The 18,078-nt window shown below is 42.2% G+C and overlaps 1 protein-coding gene across 1 annotated transcript; it reads left to right on the top strand.

Moving 5' to 3' along the window:
- The first annotated feature begins 10,688 nt into the window (after nucleotides 1-10,688).
- Nucleotides 10,689-16,311, top strand: ENPP5 (ectonucleotide pyrophosphatase/phosphodiesterase family member 5). The gene is made up of 3 exons (XM_032185116.1): nucleotides 10,689-11,554; nucleotides 14,530-14,706; nucleotides 15,492-16,311. Exons 1-3 carry the CDS (start codon nucleotides 10,861-10,863, stop codon nucleotides 15,863-15,865), a joined length of 1,245 nt encoding a protein of 414 aa, XP_032041007.1. The 5' UTR covers nucleotides 10,689-10,860; the 3' UTR covers nucleotides 15,866-16,311.
- The last annotated feature ends 1,767 nt before the right edge of the window (nucleotides 16,312-18,078 follow it).

Raw genomic sequence — 18,078 nt, 5'->3', positions numbered from 1 at the left:
TTTTCTTTTCCTTTCCTTATTTTTTTCTTTTTTCTTTTTTCTTTTTTTCTTTTCCTTTTTTTTTTTTTTTTTTTTAGGCCAAAGAAAACAGGACCATAATTACACACTTGAAATTAGACTGCATGCAATCGAGTCCCCTTTTTTCACTCTGTCCTGCATGTTTCTTTCACTTGCAATGTATACTGGGTTACAGAAATCGTTCTGTGTTTTCGTCATGGCCGACAGCAGACAGACACTGGATTCCCTGTCTGGTAGACCTTCCATGATGATTTTTTTTTCATGTGTATTTGTCATTTTGAGAACATATTTTCTAGACATTTGAGCTCAGATTTTGCATATACTTAAGCATGCGCTTAATTTATGCACATGAGTAGTTCCACTGAAATTAATACTGCAGAAAATTGAGCATATGTGTACGATACAGTGGGATTTTTAAGCTAATTAGCTGCAGCTGTACTCCTGAAAATGACTGTACAATGGCACAGTGAGATTCCAAGGTTTAAACTCTTTTGCAAGTTAAAATAAGCATATAAATCTTGGAAGCTCACTCTAGGATCGGAAAAGACAGCTTAGGCTCTGTAATCAAGATTTTTCTCATAAAACCTAATGACCAGGGTTGTGAGGGAGGGTTCCTTCCCCCCCCCTTAGTGATGCTACAAGCTGCGGAAAGGTCAAGTCACCCTTGTCGTGGTATTTGTTGGCTCTGCAGTACTTCCAAGAAGAAAAGTGTGTTGCTTTATCAGTGGAGACAGGAGATGCCATTCTCGATCTGCATGGGGAGGACATTTTGAGAAGTAAGGACTTTCCATTCTCCTATAGTTTGTTCTCTGACCACCACAGCCCCCTGAAATATTCCTGTTGAAGTTAGTGCTTTACTTAGCGTGTATCTATAACGTGATAACTGTTAATACTTTATGGACATCGTCGTGTGTGTGTTACACTAATAGAAGCACGTTAAATACAGCAGAGGCTGAACCAAAATGGGGCTTTAGGATCTCCATGATATCTGAGTAAAGTTGTCTTCAAGTATCTCCTTAGGGGTGTCACTTGGATTATTTTTCAGTGATGCACTTAGAGTTGATTTAAATAAATTATTTGTTACCCATTGTCCTAGGACTCGAATTTGATGTTCCTATCGAAGATACCTTCACAGGCCACCTGCGGTATTTCAGGAGTAACACCACTGTCTGGTTTGAGAACATACAGAACGCTGAACCATTGGTTTTAGACTAATATCAACAGGGAGAGTAAGATCTAAATGCTTAAGATTTTTTTTGTTGCTATGTGCCGTATGACAGAAATTCTTGGCCACATCCTCAGCTGATGTCAGTGACCAGAGACCTCCAGAGTTGATGCTTTTGATTTTTTACATGTCAAAATGTCAGGGCTGAATCTAGTCCTTATATCCATGTACTCAGACTTTGGAGAGATTGGTTCTGAACTGTGGAATTTGGCCTCCAGTGATGTAAAAGTACACTGCAAATAAAGCACTGGGTCTTAAATGTTCTTTCCCCAAAGTGCATTTACAGAGAGATTTAAAAACAGGTCCGATTCAATGACTGCTCTTCATAAACTACATAGCACTACCCAGGAGGGAGCAGAGCATAGCTTTCTTGATTAAAGCACAGAAACAGAAAGGCAGTTACAAGCCTGAAAATGCAGAAGCCTGTTGTAATAATGATAAACATTTATATCTCACCGTTATACAGTTAAATATGGTCATCATAGATTATTCCACAGTACCTGAAAAAAATTATGGCCCTGTACTAAAAGTAACAGCATTTGCGACTCTCCTAAGAGAACCTGGTATTTTGCTAACAGCTGTTTCTTGTCTGGTACGAAAGGCTTCCTTCAACAAAATGCTGACCATCTGGGAAAATAAATGTCCTATTTAATTCAGTAGTTCCCAGACACAGCCCCCGCTTCGGTGGGAATCTTCTGTGTAGCATCCACCAGCTCAGCCCCTGTGACTTGCACTTTTCCTAGGGTGTCCACAGTGCTGAAGTACTCTCCTGTAGCAATATAAATAGGAGTGAAATCTGTGTTGTTACATTGCCGTTTGTGCACGGTGACATAGCTGAGGTCCCTTTTATTGCCCTTCCCGAGCCTGGGCAGCGATGTGCTGGGGCCCTCTGCTGGGTGGCTGCTGCTGCTGGCTGGAAATGAAAGCAGGAATTACTAATGACTTCCTCAGTGCAGCTAACAGCACGGAAACGTTTAAAATGCACGGAGAAAGGGCGACTTGGAACCTGCTTTTTCATTTTCAGATCAGAAGGATACAGAATTTCTGTGGCCTTGATTTTTGTACGTAAGCTAATACAACACCCCCCTTCCCAGCCCAGCTGTACGACTCACCTACACTTTGTTTTCGTCAAGAAAACACAGCAAGAGCATCCCTTCCTCAACCTTAGCAAGAATACAGGCATATTTACTGTAAAAATGTGCCCAATAGATATATTGCAGTCCATTTCTTTAACAGTTATTGGCTCTATATTGGCTTGGGGGAGGGGGGAGAGGTTGTTTTTATTCTGTTCTTTTTCCCCCCTACACTCAGCAGCAGCGAAAAAGCTTTCTGCAAAAAGACTGTTCTTTGTACAGAGTAAGTGACAACCGTCCTGCGAGACCTGATTGCAGTGGTACGTCTGAGCACTGTGACAAATTACGTTAGCTTTTCCCTTACGGTGTACATACCATCAAAGTATTCCATTGAGTCATGTTTTGTAGGAATGTTAAAAAGCTACTGGCTAATTAACCACTTTTACACCTGTGTAATTCAGAGCTTAGTTTCAAAAATAAATGTGGCAACAGTATTTTTGTGTTCTGTTTGTGCTGGCATTTTGAAAAGCAGCACCTAAAAGACATAAACCACGTTAAACCGACTGGGGTGATACATGCCACTGCTCTCTTAACTGGTAGAACTGAAAATGCTGAAATGTTTGACAGAGGTCAAACTCTGTTTCAGTTGAAATTAAAAAAAATGTGGACAAAATAACCCAGCGATTGTCAGGATATGCCAATTCCATTTTAAACTGCTGCAGTTTCACTGAGTGGTGTGAACTTGCGCTGGTTTGCTGTGGGTTTGGCTGGGTGTATGCAAACAAAGACTATAGCATGGTTCCGGGTGAGAAAAGCACATCTCTGGCAGACAAAGGGGCTCTTTCTGTGCTAAAGAATGATAAATACAGTGGGCATCAGTTTTTGACTAAGGAACATGGCATCCAACTAATGCCGAGGCTGTGGGAAAAGTTCTATTAGCATTAATCATTACAAAAATTGGAAACGATTCTTTGTAGTGTCTTGTGTTAATTTGTACTGGATCTTCTAAATTATCGGAATGCAGGAGATGAGTTTGTTGAGTAACTGTCTCATGAAGTTCTTCTGTTTGATCTTATGACAACCTCCACTTAGTTATATAAAAATAAAGTTAAATAAAAAAATCTGGGTGTCCAGCTGAAAAGACCCAGTTTCTCGAGGGATCATTATTCATGATTCTGAAAATTAGATTTCTTTAACACATCTCATTGGAAATGTAAGCTCTAAGCTCACTGATTCCTTTTGAAAAGACAGGCCTTAATACGTGTTTTGATTAGAACAAGCGTTAATAGCCATCTCTTTATAGAGTCCTTTAGAGATAAAAGGAACTGTAGAAGGCCTGATTATTCTTCATGTTTGAGCGACAGATGAGTTTTCTCCAGCCACTGTAAGGTTCTGTATCAGATGGGGTTGAAATCTTGCATTGCCTATGTGGCTTCTCCATTGTGCTTGGCACTGAACACGACACCTGGAAATAAGTTTTGAGGCTTCAGCTGTAAGCAGTAGGGAGCTGCGTGGCCAAAAGGATCTCAAACTGAGCTTCGAGGAAATCATGGCTATATACGTATGGCTTGGGTACGCACTTAATTTGTACCCACAAATAGGCAATATTTATTTCTACCGGGCATTTGGGCATGCAAGTGATAATGTGCAACCCAATCCTGCATGACGCCGAATAATGGGAGCTCGAGGTATTTCTCCCAGCTGCAGCAGGCGTGGCTCATGCCTTGACTGCTTGACAGCTGAAGCTCTGTAGACTTCATTACTGATAGTGTGACTATTGCTGTTCCTTGAACAACCATTTATTTTGTTTAATTTTGTTCTAAAGTTAGAGTCAAAGCTAGAGAAGGGGTGAGTTCAGAATGCATTGAAGGTCTGGAGTCCACACTACAGCTCTGTAATGGGGTCTGTAGTTACCAGCTCACCTCCCGATGAGCAGCCCAGCTTTTCCAAATGGATTCAGCAGCTCACAGGGGTCCTTCATTATTTTACTGCCCAGTGATGAAATCTGTAGGTATGGCTACAAATAGGCTTACTGAAACAGCTTGCTTGAAGGGAAGGCAGTATCTATCATGGATCTTGGGGACTGGAACCAGCTGTCTGTGGATGAGGGTAGATGAGAAAGCTATTACAGATACCCTGATCAAAGTCAGAGTGCTTTTAGATTGCCCCTCTGAGCAATCTTTACTGAATTTTCTTTTGCTCCTTCAATGTGTACATTTTAACACAAAGCATTTAGCCACTTTTTGCCTTCTATCGTGTATTAATTAGTATGAATTTAAGACCTCTGCATTTCCTCAATTCCCCTCTGCCCAAGGAATCACATTTAGTTCTGTTGTACCACAAAGCAAAACCAGGTATGGATTGAAGTCCCAGACAGACCCTCACACTCATCCTAATGCAACTCTCTTGAATTGTGTTAGTAAAAAGACCCAAACCAAACCAAGATGTGTTTTTTCTTGTTTTAGCACATCTGGGAGGAAGTTCAGCAGTTTTCATTATTCTAGGCTCCTCTGAAAAGGAAATGCTTCTTCTACAGTGAGCTGTGCTCTATTTTTAAATACATTTAGACTGCTGCATTCAGGGGTAAAATTACAAGGGAGGAAGTGTTGTAAAAGCTCTTTCCCACATGCCTTTTGACATGTCAGGTGTATTTGGTTCGGAGGGGAGGGGAGCTTGCACTGGAGGCAGAATAGAGGTAGCACTCCTCATGCAAAGGCAAGAGCCCCGAACTGTCTTCACTGCAGAGATGCTCAGAAAGCATTTAAAAAACAACAAACAAAGAAAAAAACACTTTAATTCATCTCTTCCCCCTTTTGTCAACTTGTTAGTTGCTACAAAGAGCTTCTAGGGCTGCGGTATGAGTCACCTGTGGATCCTTTTAATGCAGGATTGGGCACTGGTGCAGTGGCTGCAGATCCTAGAATTTGGGACGTTTGTAGGTGAGATTCTTGCTAGAGTAAAGATGAAAAGTGCTGAGCAGCCTCAAAGTTAATGGAAAATGAGGGCATTCAGGACCTTAAGACAGACTTCAGGATTTAAATCCATCTAATTGAGAGCTGTATTAAGAAGGGCCCATTGCTGTCCCTGAGCCAGGGGCTTCCTCACTCACCTCGGTAAGAGTATCTACCAAGCAGGATTAAAATTCTCTATTATCACACACCAGAACAGCAGCCTTGTTTTAACAAATCATTGTAACTGATCATTAATCTTGTACGAGAAAGTTGTGTCCACATTATTGTCAGAGAGATGTGTTCTCTTCACTGTTCGGTTAATGGAGGTGAATGTTCTGAATCCATTTTGGAGCAGAGTTTTTGTTCAGAAACTTTTGAAAGGAACGTCATCTGTAATGATGGATGGGTCCTTAAGTGTCGACTTGGCAACTTGTCCTACTGTGGGTAGCTGCAGAAATATTTCATGTATGTTGTTGTAGACCTAAAAACATTAATCATGTTCTCATTCAAGTGTCTGCATTTCTGACACAGATGTGACATATCTGTATATATTATAAATCAATACTATTTTTAACCACATATTTTGTACAAATATTCACATTAGCTCTGTACTTCAGTGAAAATCTATTATGGTATTAAACATTTTGGTGGAATTAGCAGACTTGTTGTCTATGCTTTATTTGCATTTTGTATGTATTAAGTGGATGATTTATTTCTTGCACCCAAGACAAGTACTACTATTTCCAGGCATTAAGAACAACACCTTAAATCCCCATACACCTGTACCTCTAGTGACTAATTCCAGCCACTGCCAAAGTGTGCAGGTCTCTACTGCAGCATCTCAGCCCCTTGATCCAAGTGATGGAAGGCCAAAATTCAGGTTGAACTAACAAATGTGAGTACTATTTTTCCTACTTAAACACAGCAACAGTGGGAGACATTGCAATGACATTTCAATACACAGGGTACACACAGGTGCAATTTCATAATATCTTTTTCCTTTTTACTCCTTTCTCTGAAGCCTCTGGTGTCAGATCGCTGCCAGGAATCGGATGCCAAGCTTCATGCAACAGGTAGGGTCTAGTTCTTTAGCAAAACGACAGTAGTGAGGAATTAGAGAAAAAAAAAAAAAAAAAAAAAGATATTTAGAAAACAAAAGATCCTTGTCCCTTACTGTAATTCCTAGAGCTGGCTCTACGTGGAGGAAGGTATCTGCCTTGTTTAAAATGCATAGGCACAATGACCACACATTGCCACTGCCCCAGGTTTGAGTGAGCCACTTACTGCATGAGCCTGGCCAGCTCAATCACCGCAAGTTCATGAAGCCAAGCCCTAACTTTACACAAAAAGGAGGGGAGAAAGCCAGAAGCTTACCCGGATTACAGCCTTGTACGCAAACCTTTTCTGCCACGTTATTTTAACGTAGCATTGGAGATCAGAAGCCTCCAGTAGGTTTATCACCAACAAAACAAGCAAGTTCATCCTGTGTGGACTAGTCAAAAAAAAAAAAAAAAAAAAAGACTCCTAACCAACCCACCACAACAGTGTCTTCTTTGCATTCTGATGCTTGGTTGCAGTAGAAAGGCATATAAATTAAGCAGTGCCAGCTATAAAGTGGTTAAGAAGTAGAATGTTCCTATGCATGAGTGAAAAGTATAATAGTTTCCTACACCTGCTGTGAAACCACATCCTGCCGTGAAGCAGGATGAGATCTACGTGCAGATACACAAGGTGTGGGGTTTGAACCTCTCCATAGTACAGATCCTCAAATAGTAAGGATGGGAAACCCTTTCTGTTCAGTTTCTAGAGACATTAAGAGAATAAACTTATTTTCCTCTACATCCCAGTGCATGGTTTATGGGTCTTGAACACCACAACAGCATAGAAAAAGTATCTATCTGCCTGAACAAAACCAGAAAATTTAGAGCTCAGAACATAAGAGAAGAAAAAAGGCAGAAAACACCTGGATTAAAAACCTTATTTATTATTTTTTTTTTTCCTAACTGAAGAAGCACTTGCAGACATCCAGAAAATGAAAGCAAGTTTTATTCCTTGCATTTACAGTTGGTTCAAAGTACAGCTAGCCTGGGCTGGGCCTTTGTTTACTGAAAGTAATGCCATGGGACGTTTTGGCACCGTAACCCTCAGTTTTCCTGCCTTTGGCTCTGTGCTGGCATCACAGAAGTCTGGGCTCTGAAAGCTGGAGAAAAGACGTGAGGACACAGCAGTGCAGCATGGCTGGGCAAAGCTGCCACTGCCTTGCGTGTGGCCTGGCACAGCAGGCATCTGCAGAGAGGGGGGAAAAGGGAGTCATGGGGTGAAGGCGCTAATTCACACACACGATGGTGAATGACAGGGTGCTCCTTGCTCTGCCATCTTAGCAAGGCCACAGGGCCACTGCCCCATCCCCTGCAGCAGTGCCAGCACACTGTGAGCTTGTATCTGGGCATGGCTGAGTCTGGAGGCACCCCTGGGATCCCTGTCCCCACACCAGCCCCAGCAGGGTGCCCAGCCCCACGGCCCTGGGCTCGGGGAGCTCTCCCAGGAGCAGACCCCAGCCCCTCTCGGGGCAGCCTGTGCCAGGGCTCCGGCACCCCTGGGCCCAGCAGTGCTGCCTGAGGGGCAGGGGGAGCCGCCGGGGCTCCAGGCTGGGCCCACGGCCTCTGGGCCTGGCCCTGGGCACCGCTGGGCAGAGCCCGGCTCCGGCCTCTCCTCACCTCCCTGCGGGTACTGACGGCCATGGGGGAGCTCCCCTGGAGCCTCCTCTGCTCCAGGCCCAGCAGCCACAGGAGCCTGCGCTCCTCAGGGCAAAATGGCTGGAAAGCTGTGCAGAGGAAAAGGACCTGGGGGTGCTGATCGATGCTCTCCTGAACATGAGCTGGCAGTGTCCCCAGGTGGCCAAGAAGTCCGATGGCATCCTGGGTTATATCAGAAATAGTGCAGCCAGAAGGGCCAGGGAGGTGATTGTCCCCCTGTACTCAGCTCTGGTGAGGCCGCACCTCAAGTGATGTGCTCAGCTTTGGGCCCTCAGTACCAGAAGCACATGGAGGTGCTGGAACAAGTCCAGAGCAGGGCTACGAAGCTGGTGAAGGGCCTGGAGCACAAGTCCTGTGAGGAGCTGCTGAGGGAACTGGGGGTGTTTGCTCTGGAGAAGAGGAGGCTCAGGGCAGACCTTATTGCTCTCTGCAACTGCCTGAAAGGGAGGGGTGGGGAGCTGGGGGTCAGCCTCTTCTTACGGGTAACCAGCAATAGGACCAGAGGGAATGGCCTCAAGTTGTGCCAGGGGAGGTTCAGGCTGGAAATGAGGAGACATTTCTGCTCCAAAAGAGTGGTCAGGCGTTGGGACGGGTTGCCCAGGGAGGTGGTGGAGTCACTGTCCCTGGGGGTGTTCAAGGAGAGGTTGGACGTGGTGCTTGGGGACAGGGTTCAGTGGTGACATTGGTAGTAGGGGGACAGTTGGACCAGGTATCTCAGGGCTTTTCCAACCCTTATGATTCTGTGGTTCTGTGATTCTGTGATTCTGTTGCCTTCGTGTCTAGGGTGCAGGCCAGCAGCAGGGATATGCCTCTGAAGGGTCAGCTTGTTCTTAGCAGGGCTCCAGGCTAGGATTTTGGGACACATGCCAGTCAGGGCATGCATAGGGGGGGAGAGATTTAGCTGGGGAATGAGAGCCAATGGAGTATATCTTGTGTCCTACCAAAATGACAAACACTTTTCCATCTTTGTAGTAATATCGAGGTGCTTGTTATGCTGTAGCTTTTCATTTTAACCAGGATATGTATGTGCCCAGAATATTCATGCAGATTTATTGGGTAGCACACTGGTGTACTGAGTGGCACAGTCACCAATTTCTAGCTGAATTTCAGTAGTAACTGGTTCAAAGGATTACTGACAAATGGGTAATTCAAGGGAACAGTGTGTGGTATAAGTACAGTTCATGTGCAGGATTAGATGGAACAATATCTGGTCTTGTGGTTAAACGATACTGCTGAGCAAGAAGTAGGGAATGCACTTTCCATCAGTGTGAAATTTTAGGTCAATTAGGTGGAGATCAATCTAATTGATAGGAAATTGTGTATTGGATTATGTCATGCTATTTAGATAACGAATGCCTATCGTATGTAAGATCAGTCAATATCCTTGAATCACACGATAGGAATTACTGCTTCATATCTATCTATGGAGCAAATGCTTTAGGGTATGGAGTCTCGTGATCATTGTACCTCCAAAGAATTTGCATCACTGGTCTTGTTACTTGCCATGCTTTTCTTGCTGCTTTTGCCCTTAGCTAGCAGTGGTGTTTGACTGGAATGGATGAATGATGGGATTTATGCATGCTTGAAAGATGTAGTACAGTTGTGAGCCATCTAAAATACTACTGAGTGTTTCAACCACTTCTTTCCAATCTATTTGGAGACCGAAGTGGTTAATTGTAAGAACTTAAACTGCACATTGACTTGTATGACTTTTGTACATTCTTGTTTGTAAAGCTATCTGTACTGCTACCTGCAGTAGGATAGGAAGCATCCAAACTAGTTGATCATGAAGAGCCTGGTTACACAGGGAAGCTACGATCAGGTTAGAGATGAGATGAAATGTTGGGAATATGATGTTCATGCTATTTGCTTGTCTAACAAACAGATCTGACACTTTTTAAGCCGCAAAATCCTTTATTTGCTATACTGTTGTATCTGAAATGCAAAGCTTGCTTGCTCGCTTCCCTGTTATAAATTGTACCATGCACATTTGGCAATCCCATACAGGGTGCTGGGGCTGAGAAGCTGCAGTGGCTTCTAGATGGGATCCCATCCTCCCTGATGGGAGCTGTGCAGTCAGCATGTACTGCTCCTGCCTGCCGTGCTACCAGGTGATGTTAGCGTGCCTGCTGCCATTCGTGCAGGAGGAGAAATGCCCCAAGGTTTTATATGAGGGTTATAAAGTTCTGGTGGAAACGGACTTTGGTATTCCCAAGCTGAGAACTGCCCCTGTTTACATCTCAAACTTTTTCAAGCAGAAGCTTTCTCATAGGACAGTTTCTCACAACTTTGGATATGGAAAATACTTTAAAATTGTCAAGTGGTAAGAGCGGGAGTTCTGGTATGTTGGAAGCATGCAGAAGAAAGGAGGAAGATGGGTGGTGGTGTTATGTAAGGAAGTTTCTTTGTGAACTGTATTTCATTCAGCAAATTATAGTGCCTTACTATTCCATCTCTAACATTGGGATATCATGACCTGTTAAATAAATGGTCTTATATCTGTGTTTGGAGTTCCCAGTGTTAGTAAGGCAAGCGGTATGCATATATGAGGAATATTTTAGCTAATCATTCTTAATCTGTCACGGCTTTGACGAACAGATTAATGCAAATAAACCTTCTGTCTTTACCCAGCAGGTGCCATGTTGCCTCAGAAGAGGGGCAGAACACCTTCCAGCATAGCCCTGAACTGCTGTTGGAGAGTCCTGGTGACTTGCTTACTATTTCTTCCAAGTGCTGTCTCTCTCCAGCCAGACCAACCCAAGGTGTTGTTGGTATCTTTTGATGGATTTCGATGGGACTACATCTATAAAGTCTCAACTCCCAATTTTCATTATGCCATGGAGAATGGTGTTCACGTTAAGCAGCTCACTAACGTGTTCATAACTAAAACGTATCCTAATCACTATACAATGGTGACAGGTCTCTACGCAGAAAGCCATGGTATAGTTGCTAATGAGATGTATGACCCTATTCTGAATGAAACTTTCTCTCTGAACAACATGGATATCCATAGCTCCATTCGGGAAAGTGGGATCTATAATTCCAAGTTCTGGGAAGAAGCCAGCCCAATATGGGTAACAAACCAGATGGAAGGACACAAAACTGGAGCAGCTATGTGGCCTGGAACGGATGTGAAAATACATGGAGTCTTTCCGACTTATTACATGCCCTACAATGAATCTATTTCATTTGAAGACAGAGTTGCTAGGTTTATTGACTGGTTTAAATTGGAAGAACCCATAAATTTTGGTCTGCTCTACTGGGAACAATCTGATGAGATGGGCCATGTTCTGGGCCCAGAAAATCCACTTATGGGGCCGATAATTAGTGATATTGACAAGAAGCTGGGATACCTGATGTTTGAACTGGAGAAAGCGAAGCTGTGGAATGTAATAAATGTCATCATCACGAGTGACCATGGGATGTCACAGTCATCCTCAGAGCAGCTCATTGAGCTTGATCAATACGTGAACAGAGAGCTCTATCAAGTCATTGACCACTCTCCTGCAGTAGCTATTTTGCCAAAAGAAGGTAGGAGCTGTAGCACTGACATTCTCAGAAGGAAATATTGAGCGTTAGAACTTTACAGGCTTTTTACTTAACTGCAGTGGTAGTAGCAGCACTGCTGCTGATAGGGCATCACCCTTGAACAAGGAGTATTTGCAGCATTGTTATTTTTGACAGCTCTGTCAAAAGCCTGGATTAACTTTCTAAAATGGAAAGTGAGCAAATCTGTCTCTGCGTAATACTGCCACATATCCTTTAGGCCTTATGAGAAGTAAGATGATCTCATGGTGTTATCAGGGATGAATGGCATTCCGGATGGATAGCTACTGTTACGTGTCTTCCCTTTCATCAAGATGCTGAAGCCATGGATGAAGAACTAGATTTATAACTCACACAGTAAACTGAGACCAGATGGGCACCTTCAATCAATAGAAAGCCTGTGTTAGCTATTTGATTGATACTTAAAAGCTATTGCAGTTCACTTTAGTTTTTTTTTTTTTTCCTTTTGTCATGCTGAAGAGACAGTTACGTTCATATCATTTTTACTCTGATAATCAAAACCAGAAGTCTGGCTGCAGTCATTGAAGGGTTGTTGAAGTGCCAGTTGTCTGTTTAATCTTGCTGATGTAGAGGTGCTGCTCTTTATTTTGATTCCAAGTGATAAGACAAAGGGAAATGGCCTCAAGGTGCGCCAGGGGAGGTTTAGGTTGGATATTAGGAGAAATTTCTTTACTGAAAGGGTTGTGCAGCACTGGAACAGGCTGCCCAGGGCAGTGGTTGAGTCACCATCCCTGGAAGCCTTCAAGAAATGCGTAGATGTAAAGCTTAGTATCATGGTTTAGTGGCGGACTTTAGCACTAGGTTAGAGCTCGGACTAGATGATTTAGAGGTCTTTCCCATTATTCTATGATCAAAAGCTATTACTATGTGGGGCTAACGCATTAGCCTGGAGAAGAGCATTTTTCACATAGGCAGGGTCAGTAATTTGGAAGTTGAGTTATAGGATGGCCTTCTGAAAAGGTGTGTTTTGAGATTTGTGTAACATTTGCATCACTAATGGACAGCATGCAGTATTTAATACACCAGCAGGGAGAGTACTTTGTGAACTTATGTGACCTTTCGATGTGTAAACAAGTGCCTGCTGTCATTTTTAGTTTGAATAATACTCCTTTACTAATGCAGACTAAAAGGTCAGTGTGGGAGTTTGCAAAACGAGATTCATTTGCAGCCTGAGTACACTCATGTGCTCGTAGCTGGGCGCTGTTTCTCTCGGTAGTGACAGAAGAGCAGAGTTTGAGAACTCCGTCCTAGTGGGCACAGACGTGGTAGTGCTGACCAGGATGTTCTCACTACCGAATAAAGGAGCTATTGTAAAAGTAAAGGTTAGTGCTGAAGCACCCCTAATGTGGTAAATGAGAACTTGAAGCTGCGTAACCTGATTCTCCCATCCAGTAAAATGCCCTTTTTTAGAACAACAACAAAAAAGTCTCTTTAAGCAACAATTAGATGACAGAATAGTGTATAAAAAACAAACAAACAAACAAACAAAACAAGCCATTTCAATGGATTTCAGAAATTAGCTGGATTTGTTTCTTGCCCAGAGGTTCAGCTATCTATTATACACTAACAGTGAGCAAGAATTAGTTTTTAGCACAGCTCAAATTACTACTTTCTGCTTTACTAACTGATTTTATTGTAAAACAGTACGATTCATTCTCACTTTAACTGTGAAATATACTTAAGTACATAGGTCTGATTTTTTTTTCAATGCAGTTATTTCTTTTGCCTTACTTAAGCCAAGGGAATGATAAAGCAAGACATTCAGAAAAATTTTGAATGCTTAAAAACACAGAGATTTCTGCTACTTTAACTGTCTGGCTGCGTACTTTTTCCCCAGGGAAATGAATTAAAACAACCATTTAACCATTCCAGTGTGTTGTTCTGTGCTGAGTTAACTACTTGAATTTTGTGAAGGTGGCACCTGTAGCACAGCTGGTGGTGCTGGCTTTTTCTTGCATCAAATATAAATATATGAATTCAAATAACTAAATTAGTGTAATAACACAGTTTCTTATAGTTGGGGCTTCTCTTACCTATTACTTCATACAGAGGACTGCCATAGGTAAACTAATTTTGTTACTGATGTAGTCCTGGAAGTATGAGTATGGAGTACTTTCCTCATTGCTGTAGCTAGTGTCTGTTATATCAGAAGTTATGCTGCCTCTCTTTGGCCTTTATTGTTTTTCTTAAGTTTGGTGATTCTCATTTTATGCCAGTTTCAGATAAGAAACTTTATACATTAAACTATTTTCAGTTTACAGGGCCCACAGCTGGGTCTGAAGGCAGGACTAGCTAGAAATGGTAGGTCAAAGTGGCAGGATGGGCCTAAATCCCACTCAGCTGCTGAAAACATCTGTGTGGGTCACAGGGACAAGGTGGATGTCTTACAGCCCTGCTTCAGACCTTGAAGCACTGCAGCTGGTCTGCAGAGAGCAGCTGTGAACTCAGAGGTGTGGATTGTGCATGGGTGTAGCTCAAGGTGCTTAAATAGCACACAGCTGAGGTTCTGTGGTGGTATACAACAGGCTTTTTACTAAAACCACTGCACAATCCCCAGCACAAATCTAAGCTTAAGTGTTAGGAGGCAGAAGGGGGAGAAGCTTGCTCAAACATACAGACTCCTGGACTTGTTTTTAATGTTCTGGCAGTGTCTTGGTTTCTCCCTTCTGTGTGCTGGCATCCCAGCTTGTCCTGCTGCACCCTGCATGCTCACTGACTTTTATTGGAAAGCAAAGTTCAGAAAACAGAAATAAGCAATTTAAGAAACAATGTGGCACCTCTGTTTGGCACTTTAAAGACAGGGAACTAGCAGTGCCCTTTGGGGAAGTGCATTTTGTCCTTTTTTCTTTCTCCTGACAATTGTATTTAAAGTAGTGATGGTTTTAGTAAACATATCGATAATTTTATCTTTTGGTGGTGTTTTTTTTGCTTGTTTGAAGGCAAACTGGATGAAGTATATGAAGCTCTGGCCAACGCTCATCCCAACATGACTGTTTATAAAAAGGAGCAGATTCCAGATAGATTTCATTACAAGCACAACCATAAAATTCAGCCAATCTTAGCTGTGGCTGATAAAGGTTGGGAGATCGTATTCAATAAATCCGATGGTTTTCCATGTAAGTATTCTGTCTTTGTAGTGTTATCTTCCTAGTCAGAAACTTCACATAGTACTTTCTCTCCCAACCTCAACCAATTTTTTTTTTTTTTTAAGAGTGGGAGGGAAAACTAAGTATGTATAATTTATATAGTTATATAATTACATTTTTAACTTGTAAAGATAAATATATATTTTCCCCGATGAGGTAGGAAGTACACTGCTGTTCAGGAAGAGGGAACTGGACTTAGTCTTTCAAAAAGTTAAACCTAATGAGATAAGACCATTCACGTGGTTTAGTGACCATATAACTTGAGGTCTCCCTGTGAGATCTAGCAAGCAGATGAGCTCTTTCTCAGAAAATGAAAGAGGATGTAACGGAACTCATCGAGGATGAATAGTGTTCTGTTGTGTGCTGTTTATTTGGGAGTACTGAGCTATGTAGCCTTTTCGAAGAGAACTGGTCCAGTTGCAAAGTTAGCGTTTTTCCTTGACCGAAATTGAGGATAGTTGGGTGTAGGATGCCATTTAAAGTAGAGTTACTGCCATGTGAGTTTTATTTATTTATTTATTTTAATGAGCTCTTAAGTTGTTTTTAAGGCATCTTCTGTGTATGTGTCTATGACCTGATATTTACTAGGGGATATTTGTGCTGTTGACCAATTTTTTTCCTATTAAATCTCTGCAAGAATAAATGATGATGGCTGTTCCTTTCCTGCATTATGCTAGTTCTGGGAAAAGGTTCAATGCTTGCTTTGCAACGTTGGAATATTGACCTTTATCTCTCTTTCTCTCTTTTATTTCTAGTTGGTAATCATGGATATGACAACAACTTACAAGAAATGCACCCAATTTTTTTGGCAGTCGGGCCTGCTTTCAGAAAGAATGTCACCAGAGAAGCCATGAATTCTACAGATTTGTACCCTTTGTTGTGCCATCTCCTTGGTATTACTCCCCTGCCAAACAATGGTTCCTTCAACAATGTGAAAGATATTCTTGCTAGAAGGGTTCCTGTACTCTTGGGAGCAGACGTCTATGCTACTGTTGTTGGAGTCTTTCTAGGCAGCTTTCTTGTTATGATTTTTTTTTTTAATTTTGTTAAGCATTTAATCCTCAACCAAACAAGTACCATGCAAGTGCAACATACTGAAGCTGCCCGGCCGCTCTTACAAGATTTATAATGTTTGCCAGTGGAGGCACGGTGCGGTTTTAGAGTAACACTTGGTACTGTTTCTTGCTTGATGCTTAAAATAAGCTTTTACAAAGAAAAACTAATAGAAGAGGTTCAGCATAAACATTCAGAGTGAAAGAAAACAGATGCTGATCCTTTGGTACACTGAAGTACATACTAGGTACACACAGAAAGAGCATGTTTCTGTTTCACCTTATAAGCACTTAATCTTTTGGGGGTATAGCTGGGAAGCTGTATATATTTGTTGACTTGTAGGAATGAGATGTTGAATACCTCATTCTGAGCTGCTATTAGGGAAATAACATCAACTGAAGTGCGTTTCAGGCTCTTTTGTGCTGATTTAATTAATATATATTTATATATATTCCTCTTAGGTTCTAACAAGTCACTGAATGAGACTAGGTGGTATTGCCTTTAGCAATCAGCATTAAACTACTTGATTTTTTTAATTTTTATTTTTTAAGGTAAATGTAGATCTTTACTATTTCCACCATCTCCTGTACACTGGCCTATGTTTTCTAGGTGTTCCTAAGAGGCTGGCAGTTTAAATACAAAATACAAGCACAACAGATGTATACCCAAATGGGGTCTTTCATATTTCTGTCATAAGAGGGTTTTTGTCTGAGTAACTTTGTTGAATAGGTTAAGGAACCGGCACGTGCAAGCTTGTTTCAGAGTGATACTGAGCTTGTCACTGGGTGTAAAATCTGATCTGTTACCAGAGACTGCTTGCTGTCTTGTGCTTTATCTGATGTGTCTTAGTGGGGCCTTAGAGTTTGATATACTTAGGATTAAATACACAATTTCAGGAATGGCCATAAAAACCCTATTTTTAAATCTGAAGAAGCACACTTTGATACAAAAGAATACAAGACTGGAGTTTGTTCTTGCAAAGTCTTTGCCAGGGAAAATTGTTGATTCTGAGTCAATAAAACTGTGAGTTAATAAAAGTTTCTGAGTCTTTTGTGGGTGTTGCTGAAATTAATCTTGCCTCTGTTTTTAGGGTCTTTTTTTTCGTTTGTTTTGTTTTGTTTTGTGAGCTCACTTACCCAGCAGCTTCTCACCTACCATCTAAGGTATGTATGAAAGATGTAGTATGAAGTAACAGAAGTTGTTTAGTCATCAGATTTCTTTACAAACTGTTTTTGCTTTCCTCTGAGTTAGTTTTTGTTTGTGTTTAGCTTCTGAGCACAATGCCTGAAGGAGGAAAAAAAAACAACAACACTCTTTTAAAATTCACAGTAATATTCAGTCTGTTATTTCTGTGAAAGCAATTTTATTGCTTTATCCACAGCACCCAGCAGAGGGCAAGGATGGGAACCTCTTGGCCTTGGGAGACGCGTTGTGCCTAGCTAATGCTGTGCCTATCCAGCTCAGGCTGAAGATGGGAGGGTTGCCAGCAGGCCTAGCAAGGAGCTACAACGAACTAAATCCAGAATTTGTCTTGCTAAACTTAATTCCTGACTAAATGAATGGCATTCAGGTGAGTTCAGAAGTGACAGTTCTGCAGTGCCACACGACTTACTGCTAAGCTCACTGCCGTGCTGTCGTCTCTTGGTTTCCTCAGCCTTTACAAGACACTTGCAAGGCATTCAGCTGTCTTGCAGATGTGGAAAGCTTCCAGAGGCCACAGCTAGGTGCAGGGAAGGCTTGAGAGGGAAGGGAGTGGAGACGCCAAGGCAAGGCCTAGCTGGAACAGCAGCTTTTGGAAGGCCGGAGCCCCTGGTGTGGGGATGTGAAGTGTTCTGTACCTCAACCTAACTCTTCTCTGCAGTTCTAGTGTCACTGTTCAATGTTCTCTCTTGTTTTACCATATCACCATTTTCCTATGAAAACATCAAAGGGAAACCTCTGGGGTAGCAGTGCCTGACATTGGAAAGCTGGCCCTTAGTGGAGCAGCCCCTTATGTAGGCCTTGGGCTTGGTTTGCTGACACCAACCAAAACTGAAGGATCATCAAGCTGAATAACGGAGGCAGTAGTGATGTTCTCAGTAGTTTCTAGAGAGCCTTGGAAAGCCTAAGAAGCAAACCTAGATTTCTAAATTGTTACTAATTCCTTTCCCCTACCTACTATCCACAATGGGTGGCAAATGACTGCATTTTTCTGTATTTACATCTTGAAAACCAAATGCAGTGCAAACTGAGTGTGTATTTAAAGACAGATCAACATTTTGGCTTTATGGGAGTAACGGTGAATATTGG

Source organism: Aythya fuligula, chromosome 3, assembly GCF_009819795.1.
Source record: "Aythya fuligula isolate bAytFul2 chromosome 3, bAytFul2.pri, whole genome shotgun sequence".
Taxonomy (NCBI): Eukaryota; Metazoa; Chordata; class Aves; order Anseriformes; family Anatidae; genus Aythya; species Aythya fuligula.
This window is presented reverse-complemented; position numbering and strand designations above follow the sequence as displayed.

What these genes read in the sequence shown, in the direction of transcription:
- ENPP5 (XM_032185116.1), top strand. Translation starts at nt 10,861, where the DNA reads ATGGAGAATGGTGTTCACGTTAAGCAGCTCACTAACGTGTTCATAACT. An exon ending in AGCTATTTTGCCAAAAGAAG is followed by an intron (nt 11,555 to 14,529) that starts GTAGGAGCTGTA and finishes GCTTGTTTGAAG; the next exon opens with GCAAACTGGATGAAGTATAT. An exon ending in TAAATCCGATGGTTTTCCAT is followed by an intron (nt 14,707 to 15,491) that starts GTAAGTATTCTG and finishes TTTTATTTCTAG; the next exon opens with TTGGTAATCATGGATATGAC.